We start from the raw sequence: 25,693 nt of genomic DNA, 5'->3' as shown, positions 1-25,693 counted from the left end.
TCTGGAAGTGCTACCAAAATCACTGCCGGTGAGTCTGAAGTACAGGGAGACTCACAATGCGATGCGCGCGGCTAAATACTATGTAGCTAGAGTAAGCGGAATAAAAGGAAATCCATTATTAAAGTTCTCCACGATTTTGAGGCATTGGAAAATGCGGACTGGGTAAGAGGAAACACAGAGTATCTGAATGAAGGCGCAGGACGGAAAAACCCATTGTCACAGCCTTCAGAGTGAAAGTAGGCAAGACGAACAAATCGAACCTTGTGTGATACAAAGTTTTGGAGTGGTCGCGTAAGGAACATTACATTTACGAAAGTCTTGGTGGATTGAAAAAAGAAAATTGACCTCCCGAGGGGAGCTGTGTGGGGTACGAAGTGCGAGCAAAGTGGCACTGGCAATTGAGAAACACGGCAGAAGGCTGTACATGAGAGAGGAATACTTTTAAAGGGCCAGAACAAATAAAGCCCAGGCAATCCTAGTAAACTAAGTAAACTGACAAGGAGGGGTCAGAGCTTGAAGCCTCAGGCCCCGGGTTGCACAACCTGTTATGGCTGGATCATCTACTCCGTCAACTGCGCCAGACCAAGGGGAGTCTGAAAGTGAAACACAGAGGTGGGGAACAGAACCGAGAAGTGTTTGTGAATAACTATAACAGTTACACCTAATAGCTGAGACTTGGGGAAGGAAACCCTGAGTCTAAACGGTACTGTGGACATTAAGGGAAAAGACAAAATGCTGGTTTCTGAGCTCAGGCAAGAGAAGGCTAAGAAACTAGCAGGATATTTGTTGTTTGTGCATTTGAGAAAACCAAACAGGAGGATTGTAAAGTGGAGAATAACAAGAACTGTGAGCTGTTAACACACGTCACTGTGTGTTCTTAAGGTACTGTGACATTTACATGAAGTAAAGCCTGAAACCTTGTGGAACTTTACTCCCTGAGTGTCTGGAACCTGGGGAAGGGAGCTGTGTGAGAAGCTCCTGAAAGACACTGTCATATGATTTTGGAACACTTATTTAGTATGAACATTCCAACACATAGTAAGTATTAGGAGTAAGGGCAAGTATACGTTGTGACACAGACAGCATTTTACTTTGGACTTTTGGACACAGACTGGCCTTAGATACAACAGTTGAGGGAAGTCCCCTCTTAGAGTTAGGGCAAGTTAGATGTTACTCCAATCCTGAAGTTTTGAATAAAGGATTTCCAACTGGATATCTTGTGTCTGTGTCTAACTGTTGATACCATGCCTGTCTCTAAATACGATCATTGGGTGATTGCATACAGTCCCTTTTTTCCCCACAACTCTTTCTCTTAGTGGGGTGCCTGACCCTGTATCTCTATGAGCTGTGTGATTGGTACTGCAGTATACAAGACTTCTAATTGTATCTGCAAGCTGGCTACTTCTGGGTAGACAGTAATATCTGGTACTGGAATATATGCTGCTATATTGGCTGCCTCGTTGCCAAGGGAAATTGGGTCTGTGTTGTTAGTATGTATGGCACATTTGACGACCGTGACAGGTCTGGGTCACCAGGGAGCATAAATGAGCATGTCTAGTAGAGCTGCATGTTGTAATGGGGAGCCATCAGCTCTCCTAAACCCTCTCCCTTCCATCGGGATAATCCAGAATGCACAGTGGTAGTAACATATGCTGAATCAGAATCTATTGTATCTTGGCACCCTTGGGATGCTTTGAGTGCTTCAGTCAGGGGAATGAGATTTGCAGCTTGTGCTGAATAATGTATGGGCAATCTTTTCTGGACCAATACCTCATACTGTCCATCAACTAACCGGCCCACTGCCACCCCTGTGTGCCTCTTACCAGTCTCCTGCTCTATGGTTGCTCAACCATCCACAACAAATACTTCCCCCTCCTCAAGAGCGCAGTCTTTAGCCTTGGGCATGTCATCCTCTGGGCCCTCATATGTAACAAAGTAATTTACTTCATCACCCTCGACGATTGGCTCTGTGAGAAATGTGGCTGGGTTTACTGTCTTACACCTCACAATGTGAAAGGATGGCTTTGATAAAATCACCTCGTAGCCGGATGCCCTCTTTTTAGTCAATGTGGATCTAGACCGCTCAAGGATTGCAGACACAGCGTGTTCCACATACAATGTTACTGAGCATCCCATGGTAATTGTTGCATATTTTTCGATGGCAAAGGCAGTGGCTTCCAATGCTTATTCTCATGGGAACTGACCCTGCATCACCAAATCTAACATTCCACTCTAGTAAGCCAGAGACTTGTGACCCATAGTGCTTTTCTGTGTCAATACTGCTGTCATCATCTGCCCATCTGAATGGGAAAACAAAATTCACGTGTGTACTCTGGGTTTTCTAGGACAGGGCATTACTGATCACATCTTTAAGCTCTTCAAAACATGTCATTATTTCTTCTGTTGATGTAATGAGGCCTTTCGCTTTTTGGGCGTCCTTCAGTCTTTGTAGCAATAGCCTTGTGTATGGGGTGTAGTAAAAAATCTATGTCCTGCAATAAATGCACCCTAGAAACTTCTGCATGTCTTTAACTTTTACTGGGTGTGGTGTGATGTGTGCTGCAGCTGCGTGCTCAGGCATGACTCATTTACCATCAACGGGAATAAGTTGACCTAAATGTAAAACTTCCTGTTGACAATATTGCAGTTTGGACATGTCCACCTTGTACCCTTTGTCTGTTAACATATTCCTAACATAGTCCTCTCTGTATTGTTGTTCATTCACACTGCATACCAATAAGTCATCAACGTATTGTAGTATGACACTGAGCACCTGCATATTCCCTAAATCAGCGTGGAGTACTCAGTTGAAAATGCTGGGGGATTTACAGTACCCCTGTGGGAGCCTAGTGTGGTGGAATCTTTTCCTGTGATAGGTAAACACAGTGAGGTATTGAGAATCGGGCAGCAATGGGATGGAGATAATGCATTCTTTAAGTCAATGACAGTGAAGTGGGTTGCGGTGGTAGATATGTTACCGAGTATAGTTGTGGTATCTGGGGCAACCTGAAATTCAGGGGCGTAAATCTTGAATCATCCTCCAACTGGGCCACTTGGATTTCTTGAGCAGGTATATGGCCTTGTTGCATGGGGACTCTGAGGGCACTATATTAACCTGGTGTAATAGAGCTGTGGTGGTGTCGAATATTCCCTTATCTGCCTACGTTTATAGCTGGTACTGCTTTACCCTGGGTAGCATAACTCCTGGCTTTACCACTGCCACACTCTTTTACAGCCCTACGTCATGGGGATTACTCGTCCACAAGTAGTCTAATACTTGTGCCAAGTCGTCCTGGGTAAATGATGCAAGAATGCCAGCTAGCATGATGGGACATGGTACACTGCGATATTGAATCATTATCTCACATGGACACACACTTCTAATATAATTTACCCATCATTAGCAGCGTCCTCAAACAGTTGGCTATCTGATACCTCCCTCAATGGTTGGGATGTCAATACATAGGACCGTGTGCCACTCTCCCCCTTCTGCATCGGCCACTATCAGCAGAACTCTGTCTCCTGCAACCACTACCCCTTCCAGGTCTAGTGTAATGGTTGTCCCTGTTTTGTGGTCTTGGGGCAAGGCTGGCCGGAACAAAAATTCTGATGGTACCCTCCATGGCCTTCCGGCCATGCCTGGCGCGGCAATGAGCAAAACTGTGACCCCATATATAAACAAGTCTAGGTGCTTCGGTGCTCCCCGGGTTGCTCCCTCATTTCCAAATGCATGCACAATAACCGTCGCTCTTATACAGCATATGCCAGGGGTCGAAGAAACAACACCTTCCTCTGTAATGATATTGTCATGTTCAATTTACTTAGCACATCTCTCCCCAGCAAATTCACAGGGCACACTGCTGAGAACAACAGGGGTGCTCTTACCTCTCTGCCACCTACCTTAATGGGTAATTTATCTGTAAATGAACTGATTTTATTGCCCCAGAAAACCCTTGTATGTCCATTACTTCAACTGATAAGGGGAAATGCTCCTCCCTGATACATGACTTTGTTGCTCCGGTGTCTACCATGAAAACACATGATTTATTTCCTATCACCATGCCCACCAATGGTTCCTCTTCTGGGTTGGCAGAGACTGACAGGACTGGGCACACTAAAGCTCTCTGTGGGCTGTCCAAATCTGGATAGGTGCTCGTACCTTGGAATGCGAATGTGTTCCCCTCAGCACACTGGCCCCCTGTTTATTAGCGACCGTCCTGTGGGGTACCGCGATATTATTAGGTACTTGAGGGGCCTGTGGAAGTGCTGGATGTACAGCATACATGGACTTCACATTGGATGCTGGTGGGCGCAGTTGTGGATACAGTGTCTGGGCAACAGGTAGGGGAGGGCTGAGGGCGGCACCTCATATAGGGCAATCAGAGGCGCTGTGGCAGGTGGCTGTGGGTAGGGAACTTCTCCTCCTTGTGCGTAGTGAGGTATGCATGGATCAAATGGAGCCGCTTGTCTGCACTCCCGCAAAGAGTGGCCCATCCTCCCACAGGTCCAACACTGCCCCATATTTGGCTCTCTGGCCCATTCGTCCAAATCCTCCCCTGCCTCTCCTAAATCCTGTTACCCACCTCCCCCTTCCTCAAGGAAACCCACCTTGAAAGACGCACCAAGCCTTATTGGATGTATCTGCCTATATTGCTTCAAACAATGTTTCAGCACTTATGAGTCAAACCCTCATGGTTTAAACATGTTTCGGCTTATAAGCCTTTTTGAAATCCGGGCTAGGTTTCAAAGCATGCTTCCTTCTATTTTATTCTCTTTTCGTTCGCCTTTTTATTATTGGGATAATCCCTCCTGCTTGTTTGGCTGCATGTTAATCACTTCGTTCGTTCGTTCGAAAAAACCAACCCACCAGAATTAAAAGTTCTTCTGTACTAGTTTTGCTTTCTCTTTTTCCTTCGTTCTGCTGTTTCTTTACCTTCTCCCTTACCCTCTTACAATGGTGTACAATTATGGACTGTAACTCTGCCCACCCTTTTGCTTCAATGCCTACCACTGTATTTAGTACCTTTTACACTTCTTTGGGGAGGCCTTTCTTTACCCTGTAATAGAAGAATGCTATGCACCTGTCCCACGGTTCCCCTGTTTCTGCCCTCCACATCTCTTGTGTCTGCAATATATACTGTGCTCGGGTCCTCCACACCTTCCATAGTCTGTGCCATTATGGACCACAGCTAGAGTGCACCGCCTGCAACTGCTGCAAAATCTAGCAACTAGGGTGGCCACCAATTCTCCCTATGGAGCTCACTTAAGTCCTGTGTTTGTGCGCTCCACTGGCTTCCAGTTGCCCATAGGATTAAGTTCAAATCTATGTGCCTGGTTCACCGGACTACTACTGAAACGAGTTCTGAGTAGCTTTTGGAATAATTCTGCCCCTATATACCCGGATGGCGTCTTTGCTCGGGTAATGCCAATTTGGTGGTAATCCAGAAGCTTTGTCTCTCCCGTGTGGGTGGATGGGCCTTTTCCTATGCGGCTGGCAAGCTGTGGAATGGTCTGCATCTGGATCGCAGAAGCACTTTCAACACATCTTCAATTTAGGCGTGTATTGAAAACCTTCTTGATTTAGTAGCTTGTGGGTAAGTTGTGTCCTTGGAATTCTCGCGCCAAGATGTCTTGAAGTGATAGTGCGTGCTACACATTTGAATAACATAAAATAACATAACAGGGCTATCCCTTACCTTCTGTCTCTACATGCACGACTCTAATAGCCGTACTGTTGATTATGAACAGAATGTCTCCTGCTCGCCATTCATCAGTTCCAAAGGGGGCTCTCTGCCCATCCCCTGTGTCCAACTTCAGTCCAGCTAACTCTTGTTCTGTCTTGTTTAAGGCCTCCTCTAAATCCCTGTGTGGTCTCCGCTCTTATTCTTACGCACTTGAGCTCGAGCGGCTGCAGATGCTATTGGGTTTGGGATATTCTCAATCTGTGCAGGCGTGGAAAATGCAGGTGGAGCAGAGGTAGGCAGTGGGACATACGAGAGATTTCTGTAACTTGTTGCTTGTTGCTTCGTGGGGTTGCTGCGCTGTGGGTGCTCTGGTCATCGGGGCGAACATCCCTGGGCTTTTGGGACAATGGGCGTAGGTCGACATGGGTCATATGTTAACTGTGTCCCACTCATTGTTTTTATTGTGTCAGGGGGAACATGCGCCAAATCCTCCATAATTCTAAAATCCCCTTTCTGTTCAGAGGTAGGAGAGCACAATATCGAAGGTAGTTGGAAGGAGCGACAGGAGAGAGTGAAGGAATTGAGTAGCAGGTGGAGGGTAACATCTAAGGGTGGAGATAGGAAGGCAGAATGTGAGATGTAGGGGTTAACAGAGTGGTGGGGCAAGAAGAGACTGTACGTGTGAGAGAGAGAAAGTGTGACGCAGGGCGGAAGGAGGCACCATCACTAATTCCGTAAGAACACTAATTGGGTATAGGAGAGGGCGAGTTAAAAGACCCTAGGCAGTCAGGAAGCCAATGCCTTAGGGAAGACACTTAGTCTTAAAAAAAAGAATAAAACAGATAGGTGTCACCTGGCAATGCGACAAACCCTTGCTAAGGACATCTGATCTAGAGGGGGATTTTTCATCTAAAACAACACTGCCACACAGCCTGTACTCTTAATACTCAGCTTCTATAACTACTGAACAGGGTGTGTCTCCTATATCTCAGAAAAAACCTCCCCAACCTGGTGAAACACCTTAAAGTGCCTGTGTGACCTGACACTAGCTCGCGGGGGGTCCACCGGTGTTCTGTAATGGCAGCACGCGGTGGTGAGTTATGGCTCTCAAGCCCTAGTTTGTGTGAGGGCCTTGTAGGCCTGGCAGTCCGTGCTATTGACTGGGGAGCCATTCCACAGCTATCCAGGTGTCTGTGAAGTGCTTTGTGTGCCTGCAGCCCTCCACTGTCTCTGGTTCATGGAGCGGCTCCTCTTCACAATGCTGCTGGTTGCAGTTAATCAGGCAATGGAGCGATTTCTCTTTCCAACATTGCCGGTTGCCGTTTACCGGCTCCCGGTCATTCTGGGAAACGTCTGTTCAGCTGGTGAAGGCTCATTCTCTTGCAAGGGATGCTGGGAGATGTTATTTTTCTGAAAAGAAGGCCTTTGATCGTGTTCGATGGGAGTTTCAATCCAGAACAATGGAGAGAATGAATTTTGGTCCTGAATTCTTGAGCTGCATAAAATTGCTTTATAAAAACCCTACGGCAGAAGTGATTACTAGTGGCAAAATGTTATCTAAGTTCAAATTGCATCGCAGGACTCGCCAGGTTGTCCGCTGTCGCCAATGCTTTTTGTACTCTCAATAGAAGCATTGGTGGTGGCAATCAGATCTAATAACAGAATTGCCGGTATTCACTTTTGTGTAGTTTCACAGAAGCTTTGGCTTTATGCAGATGATCATCTTTTTGTACAGGATTTAACATCGTCGATCCCTGCATTGATGGGTTTCATTGAAGCATTCGGCTCCATTTCAAATGATAAAATCAACTGGTCTAAGTCTGAAGCGGTGCCTTGCAGACATTTGAGTAATGGTTTGATGTTACAAAACCTAGGCTTCAAGTGGTGCCCTGAAAAGATGAAGTATCTAGGAATATGGCTTACAAGAGACATCAGTGAAATGATGGAAGAAGTAAAAACCTAGATTGAAGTTATGACAATTACATATCCAAAATGAAAAAGGAGGATTAAATATCCAAAGTTTCGAAAAATATCATCAGGCTTTCTCAACAAGACACTTCCTACCATTCATATCGGAGAATTTGGAGGACTGGGCCATTGCTGAAGCAAGCATGGTGGGTCCGCTGAATCCTGCAGCAGTCCTATCAACCACAAACAAAGATTGGGGTGAGAGATCTGCATTGACTGAGTTTCTGAGATCAACCTGGAGAGTGATGGCCACAACCTTAGATATGGTCCCGGGCCTAATGAGTTTTCCTCAATATGGCTGAATCCCGCAGTCAAAATTGAGAACAAAACTGTTTTTTGGTCTGATTGGTTTCTGGCAAGGGTAAGGGAGATTGATGACCTACTTGAAGGAGGAAAATGGCTATCTTTTCGAGATCTGAGGTAAAAATGTGGTCTTGATGAATGCACTTATGGGGTATATCGAAAACTAAGGTGCAGTGAATTTGTCAGCATTTGCGTCATCAGATTTTATGGTTACTTTTAAGAACATAGGCGGACAGGACCATATGGCATCAAAGATGTATAATCTTTTGAGCAGAAATTCAGGAGGAAATGACAAGCTCTTGACCTTCTGGTGGCATTGCCTACAAGACGAAATGACACAGCAGCGTTGGGAGGCACTGTGTTTCAAGAAAAGAATGTGCTTAAATATTGTGAAAGAGCGCGACAAGTGAAATTACTGAATAAAGTATTACTGAATAAAGTATTTTGGACTCCGGAGCGCATGCACAAGCAAGGTTTGAGCTCAACAAATGCATGCTGGGGATGTGGACTTTCGGGAGGCTCTCTTGAACGTATGCTTTGGGACTGCTACAGAGTGAGAGCATTTTTAAAAGGGATTACCGATGTGATGAATAAAGTTTTGAGTGAAGAGAGGGAGTTTAACTGTGAAACTTTGATTCTGGGTGAAGACACTGGTCTAGAGGACATACAGTGTCACCAAGTTACATGGATCTTGAAAGGTTCTTTGGCTGCGAAAAGGATAATTCTGCGTAATTGCAAATCATCGGTATTCCCAACATCAGAATCATGGATGGAGGAAATGTACTCAATATGAAATATTGAGAGAGTTGTAATGTCCCTGCAGAAGAGGGAGAGGCTATTCCATAAAGTATGGGGTGGTTTTCTGAGTTTGGAATTGGATTAACTGTCAAAGATAGAGAAGAGTTGGCGATCTGAGGAAATCTGTATATTAATATAAGTCTATTTTTATGAACCTGAGCTAATATTCATAGACTGAAATATGTATCTGATGACATTTGTAGATAGATTTTTCCTTCTTGTTGTGGGGTGTTCAGGTTTATTTTTCTTTTCATCCTCTTGTCCACACTCCTTAATTTAACCTTCTATGTTTCAGATCATATTAAAGGAAGAGGGAATTTTGCCATTTTTTCTTTAATATATAGTTTTTGTTAAAGATAGGCTGTATTAACTGAATAGTATTCTGATATCTATTTGTATTGTTGAAAATGTAATAAACTCGTTTAGAAAAAAAAAGAAAGAAAGACGTGTTCACAAATGATAAGTCAGAATGCGCTAGCCGGGGGTCTCCCTTCCCCACATTTTGAGCACGGGACAAGGCGGGACTCCTGAGCACAGCACACACTCAAGCTTTCCCAGCAAAAGACTACAGTTCTGTCCTCAGATATCAAGACCGTCGGTGGTTGTCTCTTTTCTACAAAAAGTCTCTTGCCTCCGAGGACCTGATGTGTATTTGTATTTTTATTGTATTTTATAAAACGCCTTTGTCCAAAGCTCTGCACAGAGTTAAAATTAAGCAAGACAACAATAATGATCAGTTAAATTGGTCGAACATCAATTCTGGTAGCTAACAATTAGGAACAATGGAGAGATGTTTTTTCAAAGAGACATGAAAGAGAGAGTAGACAGAGATAGACCGAAGAGTACGCTGTAGAGCTTTCCAGTGAAAAGGAGCAAAGAGCTGAAAAGAACAAAAACGGGATTGGGCACAAGGAGGGGGGGAACGTTCACCCGGAAAAGGGAGGAAGAACGAAGAGATCGAGAGGGAGTATAGAAAGATACAAGTGCAGCAAGATAGTCAGGGGCTAGACCATAGAGAGATTTAAAGACTAGACATAGGAAATGAAATTTAAGTTGCGAATGAAAGCGTAGCCAGCCAAGTGAAACAATATATGCTCTAATAGAATTACGATAGGGGAGAAGACACGTACTGAAGAATGATAGATAGATTTTAGAGGCGCAAGGCGAGAAGTTGAGAGGCCAAATAGCATAACAGAACAGGAAAAACGCTGAGAAAAAATAAGAGAAGAAATGAGAAGCTTAGTAGCATGAAAATTAAGAGAAGCACAAACTTTACGAATATTATAGAGATGAAACCGACAGGAGCGGGACGTGAGAGAAATGTAGTGAGTAAACGAGAGATTAGAATTGCGATAAAGACCAAGATTACATGCAGAAGGAGGGATAGAAAGAATAGATGGAGGAAAAGAGATGGACAGTGTTCAAAAAATTGTGTTCAAAATAATAAACAAAAGTTCCTTTCTGCTTGTACGTTGATCCCCCTCTTCCAGGTTCAGACCCTTCTCGAATGCTAGCCTGCCTACATCGGGTTCACTACGGCTTTCCAAATTAATTTCACTTATGGCTTTCACAAATCTTAATGTCTTTTTAAACAGTTCACTGTGGACATCCCTCTGTCAGGTTCACTTTTGTCAACACACTGTTTATTGGGACTTTAGGCTTCACCTTTTTACATCGGCATCCCTCCGTCAGGTTCACTCTTGCCAACTTTACTTTGGTCAAAGACTTTCGACTCTACCGGGGATTGTGCTAGACTCCTGTATGACCACTTTGACCTTTTCCTTGCAGCTCGCCTAGGGCCTTCGGGTATTGGTAGTTTCAACAAACATGTATCAACCAGAGTCTCTTGGATGAGCACCCATGTGGTGCCGGACCCCCCTGAATCTGTTTTTTCCTTACTGTTAACAGTTCTTTGAACTTCCCTTATTTTGCCATTTGCAACTTGTATTCATCACAGTTCGGTTTCTTATCAGTTCTCCCCTTGACTCACCGGCTGTGATGAACAGCTTGGCTTTTCTTGTCTCTGGAGTAAGGGACGGAACCACGGTAGCAAGTGTCTCTCCCTGGCTTGGTTGTCAGCAGAGGAGGGCTCTGTGTACCATTGACATCTACTGCAACACACGTCTGCTATTGTTCACGGTCTTACGATTCCTTCCACAGATCTTTCGCGGGCCTGGTTCGGAAAGGGCAAGGTTGCTTCTATCCTTGTCACCCTTCCAGTTCTCGCTGCCTTTCTCCTCCTCTTGAACTGCCGTGCCTGGATAGCTGTCTCGTCGTGCGATCTGCCCTGCTCATAGTGTGCTCTTGTGCTCTTCCTTTTATCCCTGTGGGGAAGGGAAAGGGCCGTCAGGTGTGTGTGGTTCTGGACAATTGCCTGACTCTGCCTGACCCTTCTGTTGGGACATGTCAGGTAAACAGCTCTAGTGTTAGTCTGTTGTGTTTCGTGGTGTAGCAAAATGTTTGTATCGGAAAAGGGGGATAGAGTGTTTGAGTATTCTATGTAGTAGGATGGAGAAAAGGTGTTATAAGAACGGGATACTGCGTCTCACCCGTCGGTGTCCCACTTCCACTTCCTGAGGAACCCCCCATCCAGGTGATCCTCCCTCACTGGTCCACCCCCAGGAACTGGATCCAACAGCCATGGCCATGTCCTGGCCACCTGGATGACAGATCACCTGGGACTAGTCAGGTTTCTCACAGGGCTCACACCAAAACCACCACCATTTGGATTTTGACTCAACAATAAGCCCTTGGATTAATACTCATCCGAGAAATAGGTTAGTAAAAAGAAACAGGTTCAGGGTTTCTTGCCAGGGGTACAGATCAGGAATATTGTCCCCACAATGGTTTGATGTTGTGTCTTTGGTAACCTGAAACCCAACCATGCGCTGTATACTTTTCCTATTGCCTCTTTCTGTGAGTTGCTTGTGTGTCTATCCTGTGCTGTCAATACAAGGGATATATCTGGCCTTTATCAAGACTTCGGTGGTTGAACTGAGGATTTACAACAATGGGTCCAGACAGTCTGCTGTCCTCCGGCGAGAGACGGTGGAGAGTATAGCCAGAAAGAGGCCCATATATGTAATGATCAATTACTGTGGCTTAAGGTCTGGGACTGGGTGGAGGATTCAAACTCATCTGCTGGGAAGCTCCTGCAGCGCAGAGTCGGATAAAGGATGAACAGCAAAGAACACAAGGAAGAGCGGTGCACAGGCATGCATGGGCGGTGCACAGGCATTCATGGCCGGTGCACAAGCATGCATGGGCGGTGCACGAGCATGCATGGGCGGTGCACAGGCATGCATGGCCGGTGCACAAGCATGCATGGCCGGTGCACAGGCATGCATGGGCGGTGCACGAGCATGCATGGGCGGTGCACAGGCATGCATGGCCGGTGCACAAGCATGCATGGGCGGTGCACAGGCATGCATGGCCGGTGCACAAGCATGCATGGGCGGTGCACAGGCATGCATGGCCGGTGCACAAGCATGCATGGGCGGTGCACAGGCATGCATGGGCGGTGCACGAGCATGCATGGGCGGTGCACAGGCATGCATGGCCGGTGCACAAGCATGCATGGGCGGTGCACAGGCATGCATGGGCGGTGCACAGGCATGCATGGCCGGTGCACAAGCATGCATGGCCGGTGCACAAGCATGCATGGAGGCAAACTGCATAGTGGGCATTGATTTTCACGGAACAGTATTTTAGTCGCAAAATGTCTGCTAACTTGTAGTTAAGTACTGATAGTTCAGGCGCATCAGCAGGACTGTGACACGCTCGCTGCACAAGGGCGAGACCAAAAGATAGTGAGTGAGAACCTGATGGCCTTCCTGCCAAAGGCATATCTAAAGGTATACGCGCAGGAGCCAATGCCTTGTGGACCCCTTGCTTTGCTAAGCTGGTCCTCCCTTCCCAGTGAATTCCTCTTGAATTGCATTATTCGTTATTTCTGGAGGTATCATTAGTCCGGTCCAGCTCTGAGGCTTTTTTGTCTGATGGTGACTGTCCACCTACTTTTGTTCCATTGAGGCTGTGTAGGTTCATAGCAGCTTCCTGGAGTGTCACATGTATTGTGTGTGTCTTTGCCACTTACATATGATTGTGTGCGTATTGATGTATGTTAGGTTACACCAAGTACCCCTTTGAATGTCTGGTCCTTAGCACGCCTGAGCAGGATATTCCAGCCAGGGGTGTCTTCTGCTCGTCCGTGGACATTTGCCTGCATTTGTTGGCATTTCAGAATCCCAGAATTTGCAGTGTCTTTCTGAACTCTGCCTGGTGCTATTGGACAAGTCTCAGAAGTCAAGTGCACAATATTCTACAGTTATTTGTTTTCCATGTTCAACTCTCTAGTGTACAACTCCTGTCAATGACATTGCATCGTGGTAAGTGATGTTGGACAGGCAGAGTTAGGTCTCAGACCTGGGTTAGTGGGTCAGTGATGATCTGATAAGCAGTGGTGCATGAAGGCATGCAGTTTAAATGCTTGCATCAATAATACTATACACCTGTCGAGCTGACGGACTACGAGGGGAAACTGATCTGGGTGCTATTCACCATCTCCTAACGTCTTGGATGTGGCCTGGCAGCAGCCCCCAATACTGGCAATTTGAGGTCTGGGAAATAATTGCCAAACCTTTAGAAAATGACACCAGAAATCTGCCTTCTGGGGTGCATTGGGCATGCATGCAAGAGAGACAGGCGCTTGATGGGGCTGGCCTGCCCGGTCGCCAATATATTGATTGCGGCGACGTGGATGAATACGCTTATTTGCTATAATGACCAAGGGCAACATGCTAGAATACACCCAACCCAATGTCCTGGAGATTGGCTTGGGGGAAGTGTTGCCTTTTCTAGAATGACTGTGCAGCTCTGAGGCTTCCCTGACCGGCTTTATTGGTGTGAGAGTGTGTACGAGTGATGATGTGCAGTGGTGATGCGTGTAATATACTCAATAAATTATGACCTGATGTGTTTGCCTCACGGTGCTGAACATGGAGGACCACATCATCACACCAATTCTTGCTGAAGCTCACTGGGAACTACACACTAGACTCCGCTAACCTAAATGCAATAAATAAATAAATAAATGATGTCATGCATGGTTATAGTTATGACAATATTCTTTGTTGATTAGGTTTGAAAATAATAAAATACGCAATTCGTTGGATGGCTGAAAACCATCTCCTCCTGAACGATGACAAAACAGAGCTCCTCATTGTAGGATCCGCACATCGGCTTAAAGGCCGGGACCCAGCTTTTGCATCCTTCCCTATCGATGGCAATATCACAATACACACTACGTTAGATCATCCAAGCACTGGTGGGGTAGCAGTATGAACTCATTGGGCCGCATACAAAGGTGAGCTAACCTGCCCTAAACCTGCTTAGTCATTGTGAAGTCCCAATGCCTGGCGATAGTGGCCTGCAGCCGCTCCCAACATACTCACAGCCTGAGCAGGTGTCGTCACCTCACATTGGTATGCAGGATATTATATCCCTAAGTGAAACAAGGTGACTGGAATGTTCCATGACATGTCTCCTCCTAGGTACACAATGGCATGCCCTGTCCCACCAGCTTCCACCTTTACACCCGTTATTCAGATCTACTCAACAGAATATCTGACCCCTTGCTTATGGACCCACTCTCATGTCGAACAATCTGCCTCAATTAAAACACCGTGGGCCTCATTCCGAGTGCGGCAGTAAGGGGTTAACGGTGCAGGTAAGGATGCCGGTGCCGTTAACCCCTTACCACCGCATTCCGAGGTCCTTTAGCGGGTCCCGCTAAGGGCGGCTGGTAAAAGCAGCCGCCCTTAGCGGGCCCCGCTAAAGGACCAGGGAGCTATTAACGTTATTAGCTCCCTCCCCATTCCCATTGAGTCCTATGGGGGCTTGAATGGGAATGGGGATGGCTTCCCTGAATGGGGAAATACCGGGTCCTCCAAGGTTGAATGGCCCGGTAATTCCCCATTCAGGGAAACCGTACCCGGTATGCGGGCACCATGGCTACCTCCAAACTCGGAATGAGGCCCCTTGTCTTGAGGACTTGAGGACTTGAGGACTTACACTCTCCAGCCAGTACTCTTCATTCATCATTTACAGATGACACCTGGAAAGGCACGTGGATGTTACATTCTCTTTCTTTAAATACATTCACAAAAATAATTAGTAAATAAACAGTTTCTAACCCCACCCATCCCCATGCCACCAACAGATCATCTCTTGGGAACATATCCAGTGGTTCTCAGTCACGCGCCGCAGAGCTCGGGAATTCTGAGGAGCTGTGCGCTGTGCATCCAACACTCTGCAGAGAGCTGGATGCTTCTCTTGTGTCGCATGTAAAGGCCCGTCAATTGTCCAGCAGCTCCCCTCAAGTCTAGGGTGGCTTCTTTGGAGTCAAGTGGCATCAGCAGAGTCCTACGTGGCTTCTTAAGAGCTAAGGCCACTGCCCGAGCTCTGTGGGGGTTCTGTGGCCCGGGGGCATCCCCAAGTTACCTCAAGAGATTATCATGTGTCCAGAGTCCAGGGGTTGCACAGACTTTAGCTTTTTCAGCAGAGCATAAAGTTAAAACATTCAGAAATGTGATGCGTGCATACATTCAGAGTCTCTATCAAGTGGTCTGAGCCCTCAGATGAGCGAATGATTAGGACTGGTCAGGGCCAGGGCTAATGAGGATAGGTCAGTGCAAACACATGTAATGCTCACTGTGTGCCAAGTACAAAGATGCGGGCAGTGCTGGGCGAGGGGGCACGAATCCTTGTTTAAAGAGTGTCTGTCCTGCTCCAGTTTCAATATCTCAATGGAGGCGGTGGCGCCAAGAGGAGACATAAGATTGAAGGGGCTAAGTAGCAAGAGCAGCCAGGAGGCTTTCTAGTGGAAAAGCAGAAAACACACAAGGCTCTCACAGCCATCTGCCTAGAGCCAAATCTAACAGAAGCTGAAGCTTACGGCCTCTATCACCTTAGAGCTCTGTTCACCAGAGCGGAAGCACAGGACCCGCCCAGGACCCCGCTATATGTTTAAAAGCTGGAACGCGCGTATCTCCATACAAATCCACCTTCCAGGAATCCTTCAGCTCCTACCGCCTTACAACATCTGCACGCCACCTTTAAAACACCATACGCGCCCTGCTATCAGAGCCGAAGCCCATGACCCCTTCTCCTTACAAACCCTCTAAAACCAAGAGGTCATATATCAACCCTCCTCAGATCCTAATGCACACTTACCCTATCACCCTATCCTACGCATGCAACCAGCCATTACATGCCAGCTCTAGGACCGCACAGCCGGCAAGCAGCAGACACAAGGGCATAATATATGCCAACCCCTACTCAGATCCCATGGATAAGTCAGTCCTCAAATTTTACAATATGCATTCTGCAAAGATAAAATAGCTTTGAAGCCAAAGATGAAGCCGTCAAAGGGACCCCTAACAAGTCCATCCCAGAGACCCAAGGGAGACCTTACAACAGCTGAATGGGTGATAGTCCAGCTCCTATCCATAGACCCCAGGCAGCGCAGCCCGGAAGATCTACAGCACGACACCCCCTGCAGCAAAGATTCATGAAAAAAGCAATCCAAGACTCAAGGCAAGTGGGTGTCAAACATCAATGGTAGCTGCCAATAAGGATTACAGAATGGGTGACACCGAAGAAACATAAAAATAAAAAAGATGAGACTGCACCCAAGATCCAGTGTACCAACAATCCGAGGTAAGACCAGAGAAAAGCAGGAACCAAAGACACACTCAAGTCATTTAGCCTTCAACACCCAAGAAAAAATGGTCTGAAAGAAACTCAGACTAAGCCAGCGCCAGGGTCCAATGATAAGCGTAGGAATACACTTTAAATTGGCCTCTCTGACCCTTGACAAGCTACCAAAGTTCCAGAATAAGATGGTGGCATGGCTCAAAAATGGCCCATAATACCAGGAAGGAGCACGCCAGCTTTGCAGATAAACCATCCCTATGGTACCCGTATGCAACATGTGCACATGATTGGCCTGCCACTCCTGAACTCTGCTGAGCAAAAGGGTGTGTGGCCCACACTTCCCCTGCTCCCCCTTCCCATGGCAAGTGCAACTGCATCTTCCCATCAGGCACTGGTGGTGGTGGGCGGGGATGGGATCTAGTTTGGAATTCCCTCTAGACATTCATATTCTGGCACGGGGTGGGATGCACGGCTGGAGCAGGACAGGCGGAGAGGTAGGAAACACATCAATGCCCCCTGCCTGGGTGTAAAGCATGGTACAAGGTGAAAGGTCAGCCGGGGGGTAGGCTCTGGCGTAAAATGGCAGCAATTCAGGCATCAATATCATCACTTCTTTTGCTTTTGCCTTCGATACTTAAGAAAGGTGAGCAGCCGGGACCCATCTACGAATGACAGGGTCAAAGACGCTGCCCTAGTGTAGTAACTACCATCACTCCTCAGTGCGTGTGATGGCGGCTCACTGTGTGCTTTCAAAGGTATGCAGGCTCTTGGCTGCTGTCTGTAAAATTCAGAGTCTTTTTCCACTCATTAACATATAACATCTACAATCTTATCGGTCTCCTCTGGTGGAAACTGCAGAAAAAATGGGGACATGGACCAGAAGCACTGCTTGCCACTGGTCCAGTACCGTAGATGCGGGTTTGCTTCCTAGACGTAGGCTGGACTAGGCATTCTCTATCAGTACTTTGTCACAGCTGCTTACGTGCTTGATTAGCACTCAGAACCAGTTCCTGAATCAGAGGCTGCAGTTATCTGTCTGATGAGCCAGCGTGTGGCGGCAGAAATTTAACCTTTCTCAGTGATGAAGCAGTTCTTTTAACAGAGTGAAGAGCTGGCTGGGCGATGGACCTCTTTGTCTGTCAGAAGTTGAAGCTTGTTCAGTGATGAACCAGTTCTGATGTCAGAGTGAAGAGCTGACTGGGTTATGAACCAGTTTCTGTGTCAGAAGTTGAAGCCTCCTTAGTGATGAACTATTTCAGATGCCAGAGGGAGGACTTGGCTGGGTGTTGAACTTGTTTGTGTGGCAGACGTTGAAGCCTGCCGAGTGATGAACCAGTCCATTTGTAAGAGTGAAGAGCTGGCTAGGTGATCAACCAGTTTGTGCCAGAAGTTGAAGCATGCCCAGTGATGGACCAGTCTCTTTGTCAGAGTGAAGAGCTGGCTGGGTGATGAACCAGTTTGTGCCAGAGGTTGAAGCATGTCCAGTGATGAACAAGACCCTTTGTCAGAGTGAAGAGCTGGCTGAGTGATGAACCAGTTTGTGCCAGAGGTTGAAGCCTGACCAGTGATGAACCAGTCCTGATGTCAGAGGGAAGAGTTGGCTTAGTGTTGAACCAGTTTCTGTGTCAGAAGATGAAGCTTGCCCAGCGATTAACTAGTTCCGATGTCAGATGAGGGAAGAGTTGGCTAAGGCTGATCCAGTTTGTGTGCCAGAAGTTGAAGCCTGACCAATGATGAACCAGTCTCTTTGTCAGAGTGAAGAGCTGGCTGGGGGATGAACCGGTTTGTGGCAGAATTTGAAGCCTGACCAGTGATGAACCAGTCTCTGTGTCAGAGTGAAGAGCTGGCTGGGTGATGAACCAGTTTGTGCCAGAGGTTGAAGCCTGACCAGTGATGAACCAGTCCTGATGTCAGAGGGAAGAGTTGGCTTAGTGATGAACCAGTTTGTGTGCCAGAAGTTGAAGCCTGACCACTGATGAACCAGTCATTTTGTCAGAGTGAAGAGCTGGCTGGACGATGGACCAGTTTTTGTGCGAGAAGTTGAAGCCTGACCAGTGATGAACCAGTCCCGATGTCAGAGTGAAGAGCTGGCTGGGTGATGGACCAGTTTCTGTGTCAGAGTTTGAAGCTTGTGCAGTGATGAACTAGTTCCGATGTCAGAGGGAGAGTTGGCTGAGCGTTGAACCAGTTTTTGTGCCAGAAGTTGAAGCCTGACCACTGATGAACCAGTCGTTTTGTCAGAGTGAAGAGCTGGCTGGTTGATGGGCCAGTTTGTGTGCCAGAAGTTGAAGCCTGACCAGTGATGAACCAGTCCCGATGTCAGAGTGAAGAGCTGGCTGGGTGATGGACCAGTTTCTGTGTCAAAGTTTGAAGCTTGTGCAGTGATGAACTAGTTCCGATGTCAGAGGGAGAGTTGGCTGAGCATTGAACCAGTTTGTGTGCCAGAAGTTGAAGCCTGACAACTGATGAACCAGTTGTTTCGTCAGAGTGAAGAGCTGGCTGGGTGATGGGCCAGTTCGTGTGTCAGAAGTTGAAGCCTGACCAGTGATGAACCAGTCCCGATGTCAGAGTGAAGAGTTGGCTGGGTGAAGGACCAGTTTCTGTGCCAGAAGCTGAAGCTTTCTCAGTCATGAATCGGTTCCTTTGTCAGAGTGAAGAGCTGGAGGAGTGATGAATCAGTTTGCGTACCAGAAGTTGAAGCTTGCCCAGTGATGAAACAGTTCTTTTGTCAGAGGCAAGAGTTGGGTAGGTTATGGACCACTTCCTATTTTAGAATTCAGAATGAGATAAATGATGGATGAGTTATTGGTCACAGGCTACAGCAGGACCGGAAACTAATACATGTGCTTAACTTTGCCCTGCTCCGATTGTGTTGTCAATATTCACAGCTGGTTGGTGAATGGGCCTTTGAATTCTATGGAACATCTAGCTGCATTGATGCATTGGTTGAATGAGCCTAGTCTGAGTCTCGATGAGTGGGTGCTGCTCGTTCCTAATTATTTGGCAGCGCAAATTAGTTGCATTTGTTATTATCTGTGTTCGCTGCTGGATGATTGGCTGTTCACTGCTGTTCAGCTGGTACACAGGTGTTGAAATCTTTGCCCGGCTACAGTTGGATGATCAGTTATTCACTACTGGTTAGGCGGTACACAGGTTTTGGAATCTTTGCCCGCCTCCATGTGGATGATCGGCTATTCACTACTGGTTAGGCGGTACAAAGGTTTTGGAATCTTTGCATGGCTCCAGTTGGATGATCGGTTGTTCACAACTGGTTAGGTTGTACATAGGTTTTGGAATCTTTGCCAGGCTCCAGTTGGATAATCGGTGTTCACTGCTGCTTTGGCCGGCTCCAGTTCGATGATCAGTTATTCACTACTGGTTAGGTGGCACACAGGTTTTGGCATATTTGCCCGGTTCCAGTTGGACGATTGGCTATTCACTACTGGTTAGGTGGTATACAGGTTTTGGAATCTTTGCCCGGCTCCAGTTCGATAATCAGTAATTCACTACTGGTTAGGTGGCACACAGGTTTTGGCATATTTGCCCGGTTCCAGTTGGACAATCGGCTATTCACTACTGGTTAGGTGGTATACAGGTTTTGGAATCTTTGCCCGACTCCAGTTGGATGATCAGTTATTCACTACTGGTTAGGTGGTACACAGGTTTTGGAATCTTTGCCTGGCTCCAGTTGGATGATCGGCTGTTCACTGCTAGTTAGGTGGTACACAGGTTTTGGAATCTTTGCCTGGCTCCAGTTGGATGATCAGCTATTCACTACTGGTTAGGTGGTACATAGGTTTTATAATCATTGCCCGGCTCCTTTTGTACAATCTTTGCTTATTGTTGGGTCACCGGTTCTTGGATCGAGACCATAGCTGTTTGGTGGCACATCAGTACATTGTGCTTTGGTCTGACGTGGATTTATCTCTGCAGAATGTGGGTTGGGTGATCATTAAGTGATGGCTGCCTGGTACTGATTGGGTGATTGAGGGATTTTTTACAAATCACTATTGGATAGACTAAATCATAGATTTTCATTGGAGCTGGTCGGGTGATACAAATCAGATCTTAGGGGCCCTGCCAGGGCTGTTAATGTGACTCACCAGTATGCCTATACCCTCACACTGTTAGTTGATTGGTGGGTGGAGATCAGGTTACTGGACCACTAGGGATTTCATCTTGATGTAACACCCAGAGCAAACTTCATGTTCTCGTACACCACGTAGCTGATGCTGACTGCAGGGATGACCTTCATGAAGTTAGGAGCAATGCCCCGGTACAGTCCAAACACCCCTTCTTGGGTCAAGATGTTTTTGAAGAGACCAAGCATGGAGAACTGAGTAGCCCCCTCAATTGAAGCTGTTGAGAAGAATGAGAGAAGAGGAGTTAATGGGGTGCCTGCCGATACAAAGTACCCTATTTACCGGCCTCCCAGAGGTGCCCTTAACACATCTCCATGCACTCTGAAGTCCATAAGAACCAATATGCCGACACCCGCTTACTTCCTGATGCTGGCCATCCGCCATGTAGCAAACCCTTTAATTGCTCCATTGCATCCTTGGCATGGCATCGCCTTGAAGGACCACTCACCTTGAGCCTGCATCCGAGTGCGCACCAGGGCCAGGGGGTAGCTGGCAATCTGTCCGCAGGTGCTGGAGATGGTCCCACACCCCAGCAACACCAGGACACCTGGGTCGGCTGTGTCCTTGCTGTACTTTTGAAGCCAGGTGTTCTTCAGTGTCTACGACAAGGAGAATAAAGTCTGAATGAACATGGAACAATGGGCGACTCTCCAAGGCATCTGCCCTGGGAAAACAGCAAGAGAGCACATGTTACTAGGAAGGAGTCCAATGGATTTGGCTGAGTAATGGGACTGCAGTAAACCTTGGAGTAACCGATGCTCGGTCATATCACGTCCATATGGGGCATACAGAGGAAACCCCCACATTCCCCAGTGCATCACCAGCTCAGGCCCCAGATCCACCAGCCTGGGGCCTAACAGTAGAAGCCCTGGACCATATGAGCTCAGCTCCTCCCATCAAGATAAGAATCCTGGTGATATATACGCTCTGTACAATTCATGTATTTAATGGATTTATTGGATATTTGAAATGCGCCTATACACAATGTGTTCCAAGGTGCAACAAGGCAGGGGGGGCAGGGGAACAGGGATGACAAGACAAAAAAACAATCCTACTGGACCTTGTGACATTCGGATTGTGCAAGTGCAGTAATGAGAAGTGCGGGGGAGTGTTGGTCAGGGAGAAAGGGTCATGGGTTAAGTGCCGGGGGAGGCCAGAGCCAGGGAAAGCAGAGAGTGCAGGGAAAAGGGGGCCACAAGCAAGTTCGAGAAGCGGGCTGGAGGGCTCAGGGGGTGCAGCCAAGCTAGTGCCGGGGGAGGAGACCCGAAGGGGCAAGTGCAGGAAGGGTGGGAGGGTCAGGGGAGATCAAGTGCAAAGGTAGACTGGTCGAGGAGGTCCTGGTGCCCTGTAAGAATCTGAAGGAACCAGGCAGCCAGTCAAGAGGCAGAGGGGGACATTAGCAGGGGAGGGGAGAGGGAAGGCAGAAGAAAAAAGGAGGGTCTTGAGAAGCTTCCTGAATTTAAGGAGATCCAGCTCAAGTCTGAGAGGGGCAGTGAGGCCATTCCAGAGGGAGACACCTGCGGAGGGTAGAGATCTACCCCTCGCCCCCACTCTCTGCTTGGAAAAGCATCTGCTATGCAGAGAGTTGGAACTATAAAACCGAAGGGCTCTAGCAGGGAGGTATTTAGGGAGAGATAGTTGAATGGAGTGCGGGCATCAGCCCTAGAAAGCCTTGTGAAAGATACAGAGGGTCTTGAATTTGATGCTGGCAGCCACCGGGAGCCAGTAGAGAGATTTTAGGGCTGGAGAGATGCGATCCCTGGGCTTGAGGCCCAAGGATAAGTCTCACAGTCCTGTTCTGAATTAGTTGAAGGGGGCAAAGGGAGGGGTTTCAGTGGTCCAGCCTTGAGGGGACCATAGCTCTGGAGACATTAAGTTTCTGAGGGAAGGTGAAGAAAGCGAGAATGCATCCAGGGAGGTGCAGCTGAAAGCAGGCTTTTTTAGCAAGGTCCATGATGTGTCGATAATAACAATAATGTGCATACAATCGAATCAAATAGAAGGTTAGTAGACTAAGTATCGATACACAAAATTGTAATGGGGCTCAAATGACATCAGTGTAAAGAATCCTGCAGATCCCTCACTAAACCACTTCCTAAAGTCTCCTCCCAGGTGGCCAGGGAAAGGCAGACGCTTCCTGATCCTGAGCTTGGGGGTGGTGCTCTGCGGGAGGATCACCTGGGAGGAGACAAGGCACAGGGCAGTGAGGAGATGGAGTGGGATGAGACACAGTATTTGTTTTTAAAAGGGAAGAACGTTTTTCAGGTACGAAGACACGTAATGGCTTATTGTCGTTATGATGTGTCTGAACCACACATTAAGCCTTTTGATGTGGGTAAAGCTGGTGTGAACTTCCTAAGAAAGGAAAGACCGTTTGAGACTTCACAGGTTACAAATCTCCCTTACTCCCAGAGGTACAGTGAGAGGAAACCTATAAATAATGGCTTGAACAAACTACATTCCCCTTTTCAAGCAAACCCTTGTGATCTTTCCTTAAATGTATTTAAGAGAAGTAAATCTGCATTTGAAAATAGACAGCTATCAAGAAAACCTAATTTTGTTATTGGGGACTACACGTCCTATAACCCCCTAATTGCTGGGCGAGGAAGAGGGCCCTAGAGCAACGTCACAGGGATAGTCAGCTTGTTAGGCATAATGCCCCACACCTGAGAGAAGCAGAGAGGCTTAAAAGGTTGTCCTGAGAGGGTCTTGTTCCCCCTAAATTGGAGGTGCAGAGGTTGCGCAGTAGAAGGCATGAAGGAAGATTGCTTTTCCCCATGTGAACGTGATTGCACAGATTGCGCAGAAAGAAGCGTGCCAGAGACCGTGGCTGAAAGTTGGTGTGCAGCCGAGGGTCTTAGGAGGGAGACGAGCTCCTTAACTGCATGGCAGGAACAAAGACACCTTCACTGGAGAAGTGTGTATTTTCAAATGGAGTCAGAACCAGTTAAATTCCTGCAGCACGCGAAGAGAGCCAGCCAGAAGCCAGTGATTCTGCTCCCTTGAGCAAAACAAAGGCAGGCAACTGTAGCCAAGTAGAATCACTCACGTGTGAGCGAAAGCAGTATTAAACCGACTGTTGATTGTCGGTCAATGGAATGCCACAAAAGCAGCACTCGGCTATGAATGAACTTCTTTAATAGCATTTGCTTAAGAGTAAAACTATGTTAATTGAATACAAATACTGCGGGAAAACAGATGAAAGACTGGTGACGTGCTTAAAAGTGATTCTGAGCTAAAGATTAATCGAAGAGTCAATTGTGAAGCAGTTGGAAATAATGTAGCACTGAAGTTAAATGACTGAACATTGATAAATGTGAGTTCTAGGAAACAAGCATTGCCCAAGCCAAGAGTGAAACAAGCATTGCTCAAGCCAAGATAGGTACAAGTACTGCCAAAGGCTAGAGTGTTGTACAAACATTGTTTAAAGCCAAGAGAGGCTAACTGAATTGATGTGCATGTTATTGGCAGCACTAAAGATGTGGGGGTGTCTATGGGCTGTGCTAGTAATGTTTACAAAAAGTGGTTCTCATCTTGCAGTTCATCTATAGATAGTATTTGAGGGTCATACCCATGTTGGTCTTTGTAATCTAACATTGTTGGATCACTGAGCCACTGGGTATAATAAGCAACACGCAAAAAGCAATTCTCTCAAATCCATGTTTCTCTAAGACGAGCAGTTCTCTTGTCATTGGTGAGTGAACCAGCAGTCTTATGCATGGGTTTCTTTTTCTAGTTTAAAGATACCCTAGGCTTATATGTATCTACCCTTAGTGGGAAAGGGGAATAATAAGGCTCTTGCATCCTGTCAGGGGCTTGAGGGCAGATACGTGCCCACAGCGCAGAGGGGAGAAAAGTGCACAAGAAACGGGAGTGTAAGGAGTCCTGCAGACAAGAAAGGATAAGCAAGTACTACCGACAGGCAACAAAGGCCGTGAACAGGAAGGTTCAGGGACTACAAGCAAGACAAACACGTTAGGTTCCCACTGGAGGTGAATGGGGGAAGAGTTTCGCACAGGGTCTGGTGAAACTCTAGCCGTCTGAGCTGGTTACTCTCCCCCACTCTGAATGCTCATGGAAAAGAGCAGCAGGAGTTGGGTGTCTGTGTCCGGACCCTAAGGCACAAACAAGGAAACAGTACTCACAAGACTGAAGCCTGTACGGGTCCAGCACTGCCTTCTGAAGCAGGAATCAGCACACCGTTAACAATGACAAATAGTACAATACAGAAACGCGACAAAGGAAAGGGGCAGAGATTGCCTGCTGGAAACCCAGCAGCCAAACTCTGAACAAAGGAATTACACAAGCACTTGCGGGGACAAGAACAGCATCAGAAATATCCAGGGAAGAATAGGAAGTCAAAGTGAGCAAGGTTCAGGAGAAAGACCAGGAATGAAAGAGGAAATGCACAAAGAAAATAATCTAAGTGCAATGGTACACTTCGCACCCCCCCCCCCTTTTGCTCTTACTCATTGACTGCCCTGTTTTGCATTGTATTGCTTTGTGTTCTGCTGCATTCTTCCTTTTTCTAGGTTTACATTTGTTGACTGCTTTGTTATTTTGTATATTGTTCTGTGTTCTGCTGTGCTCTACCCACCTCTAGGTTCTCTTTTTAATGACGGCTCTGTTGCTGATGCCCTGGTAACCTGATTTGCTTACTGGACTACCTTGTTTTCTGCCTGCTCTACCATCTGAGCTCTTGTCTACTTAGTCAATCGACCACTATTGTCTTGTCCCTTTTTGTCTCGTCTGCTTGCAACCCCTACTTGTGTTCTCCCCTAGTGTCTCCTCCACCTTTTCCCTCCACCCCTCTTCCTCTCTCCTCTTCCCCCACCTACTCTATGGTGCTCTCTGTTTCTCTTATCTTTTCAAACTGCCTCTCTAGCAACTATCCTGCTCTCCTCACTAAGTCTGGTAGGAAGAAGTTCAAAAAGGATATCCTGGTCTCCAACCCAGGCCTTCCTATCGCTGACACATATACCAGTGCTTCCTCCAGACAGACCCTCATTGACAGCCTCTTTGTTGTTCCCTCGCCAGACCTATGGACTCTTCATATGGTCTCTGTGCTCTCTCCTTTCTCTT

The 25,693-nt window shown here is 47.0% G+C and overlaps 1 protein-coding gene across 1 annotated transcript in view; it reads right to left on the bottom strand.

Moving 5' to 3' along the window:
- Positions 1 to 14,881: 14,881 nt before the first annotated feature.
- LOC138447881 (mitochondrial adenyl nucleotide antiporter SLC25A23-like) overlaps positions 14,882 to 25,693 on the bottom strand; it is a 538,577-nt gene continuing 527,765 nt past the window's right edge. Inside the window, exons 9-10 of the mRNA XM_069604353.1 lie at positions 21,060 to 21,210; positions 14,882 to 20,828 (exon numbers count right to left, since the gene is read on the bottom strand). Coding sequence (XP_069460454.1) covers positions 20,644 to 20,828; positions 21,060 to 21,210 — 336 coding nt within the window. The 3' untranslated portion in view covers positions 14,882 to 20,643. The remainder of the gene's footprint in view (positions 20,829 to 21,059; positions 21,211 to 25,693) is intronic.

The sequence above is a fragment of the Ambystoma mexicanum genome, chromosome 3q (genome assembly GCF_040938575.1).
Source record: "Ambystoma mexicanum isolate Mex_15411 chromosome 3q, UKY_AmexF1_1, whole genome shotgun sequence".
NCBI classification, from domain to species: domain Eukaryota; kingdom Metazoa; phylum Chordata; class Amphibia; order Caudata; family Ambystomatidae; genus Ambystoma; species Ambystoma mexicanum.
This window is presented reverse-complemented; position numbering and strand designations above follow the sequence as displayed.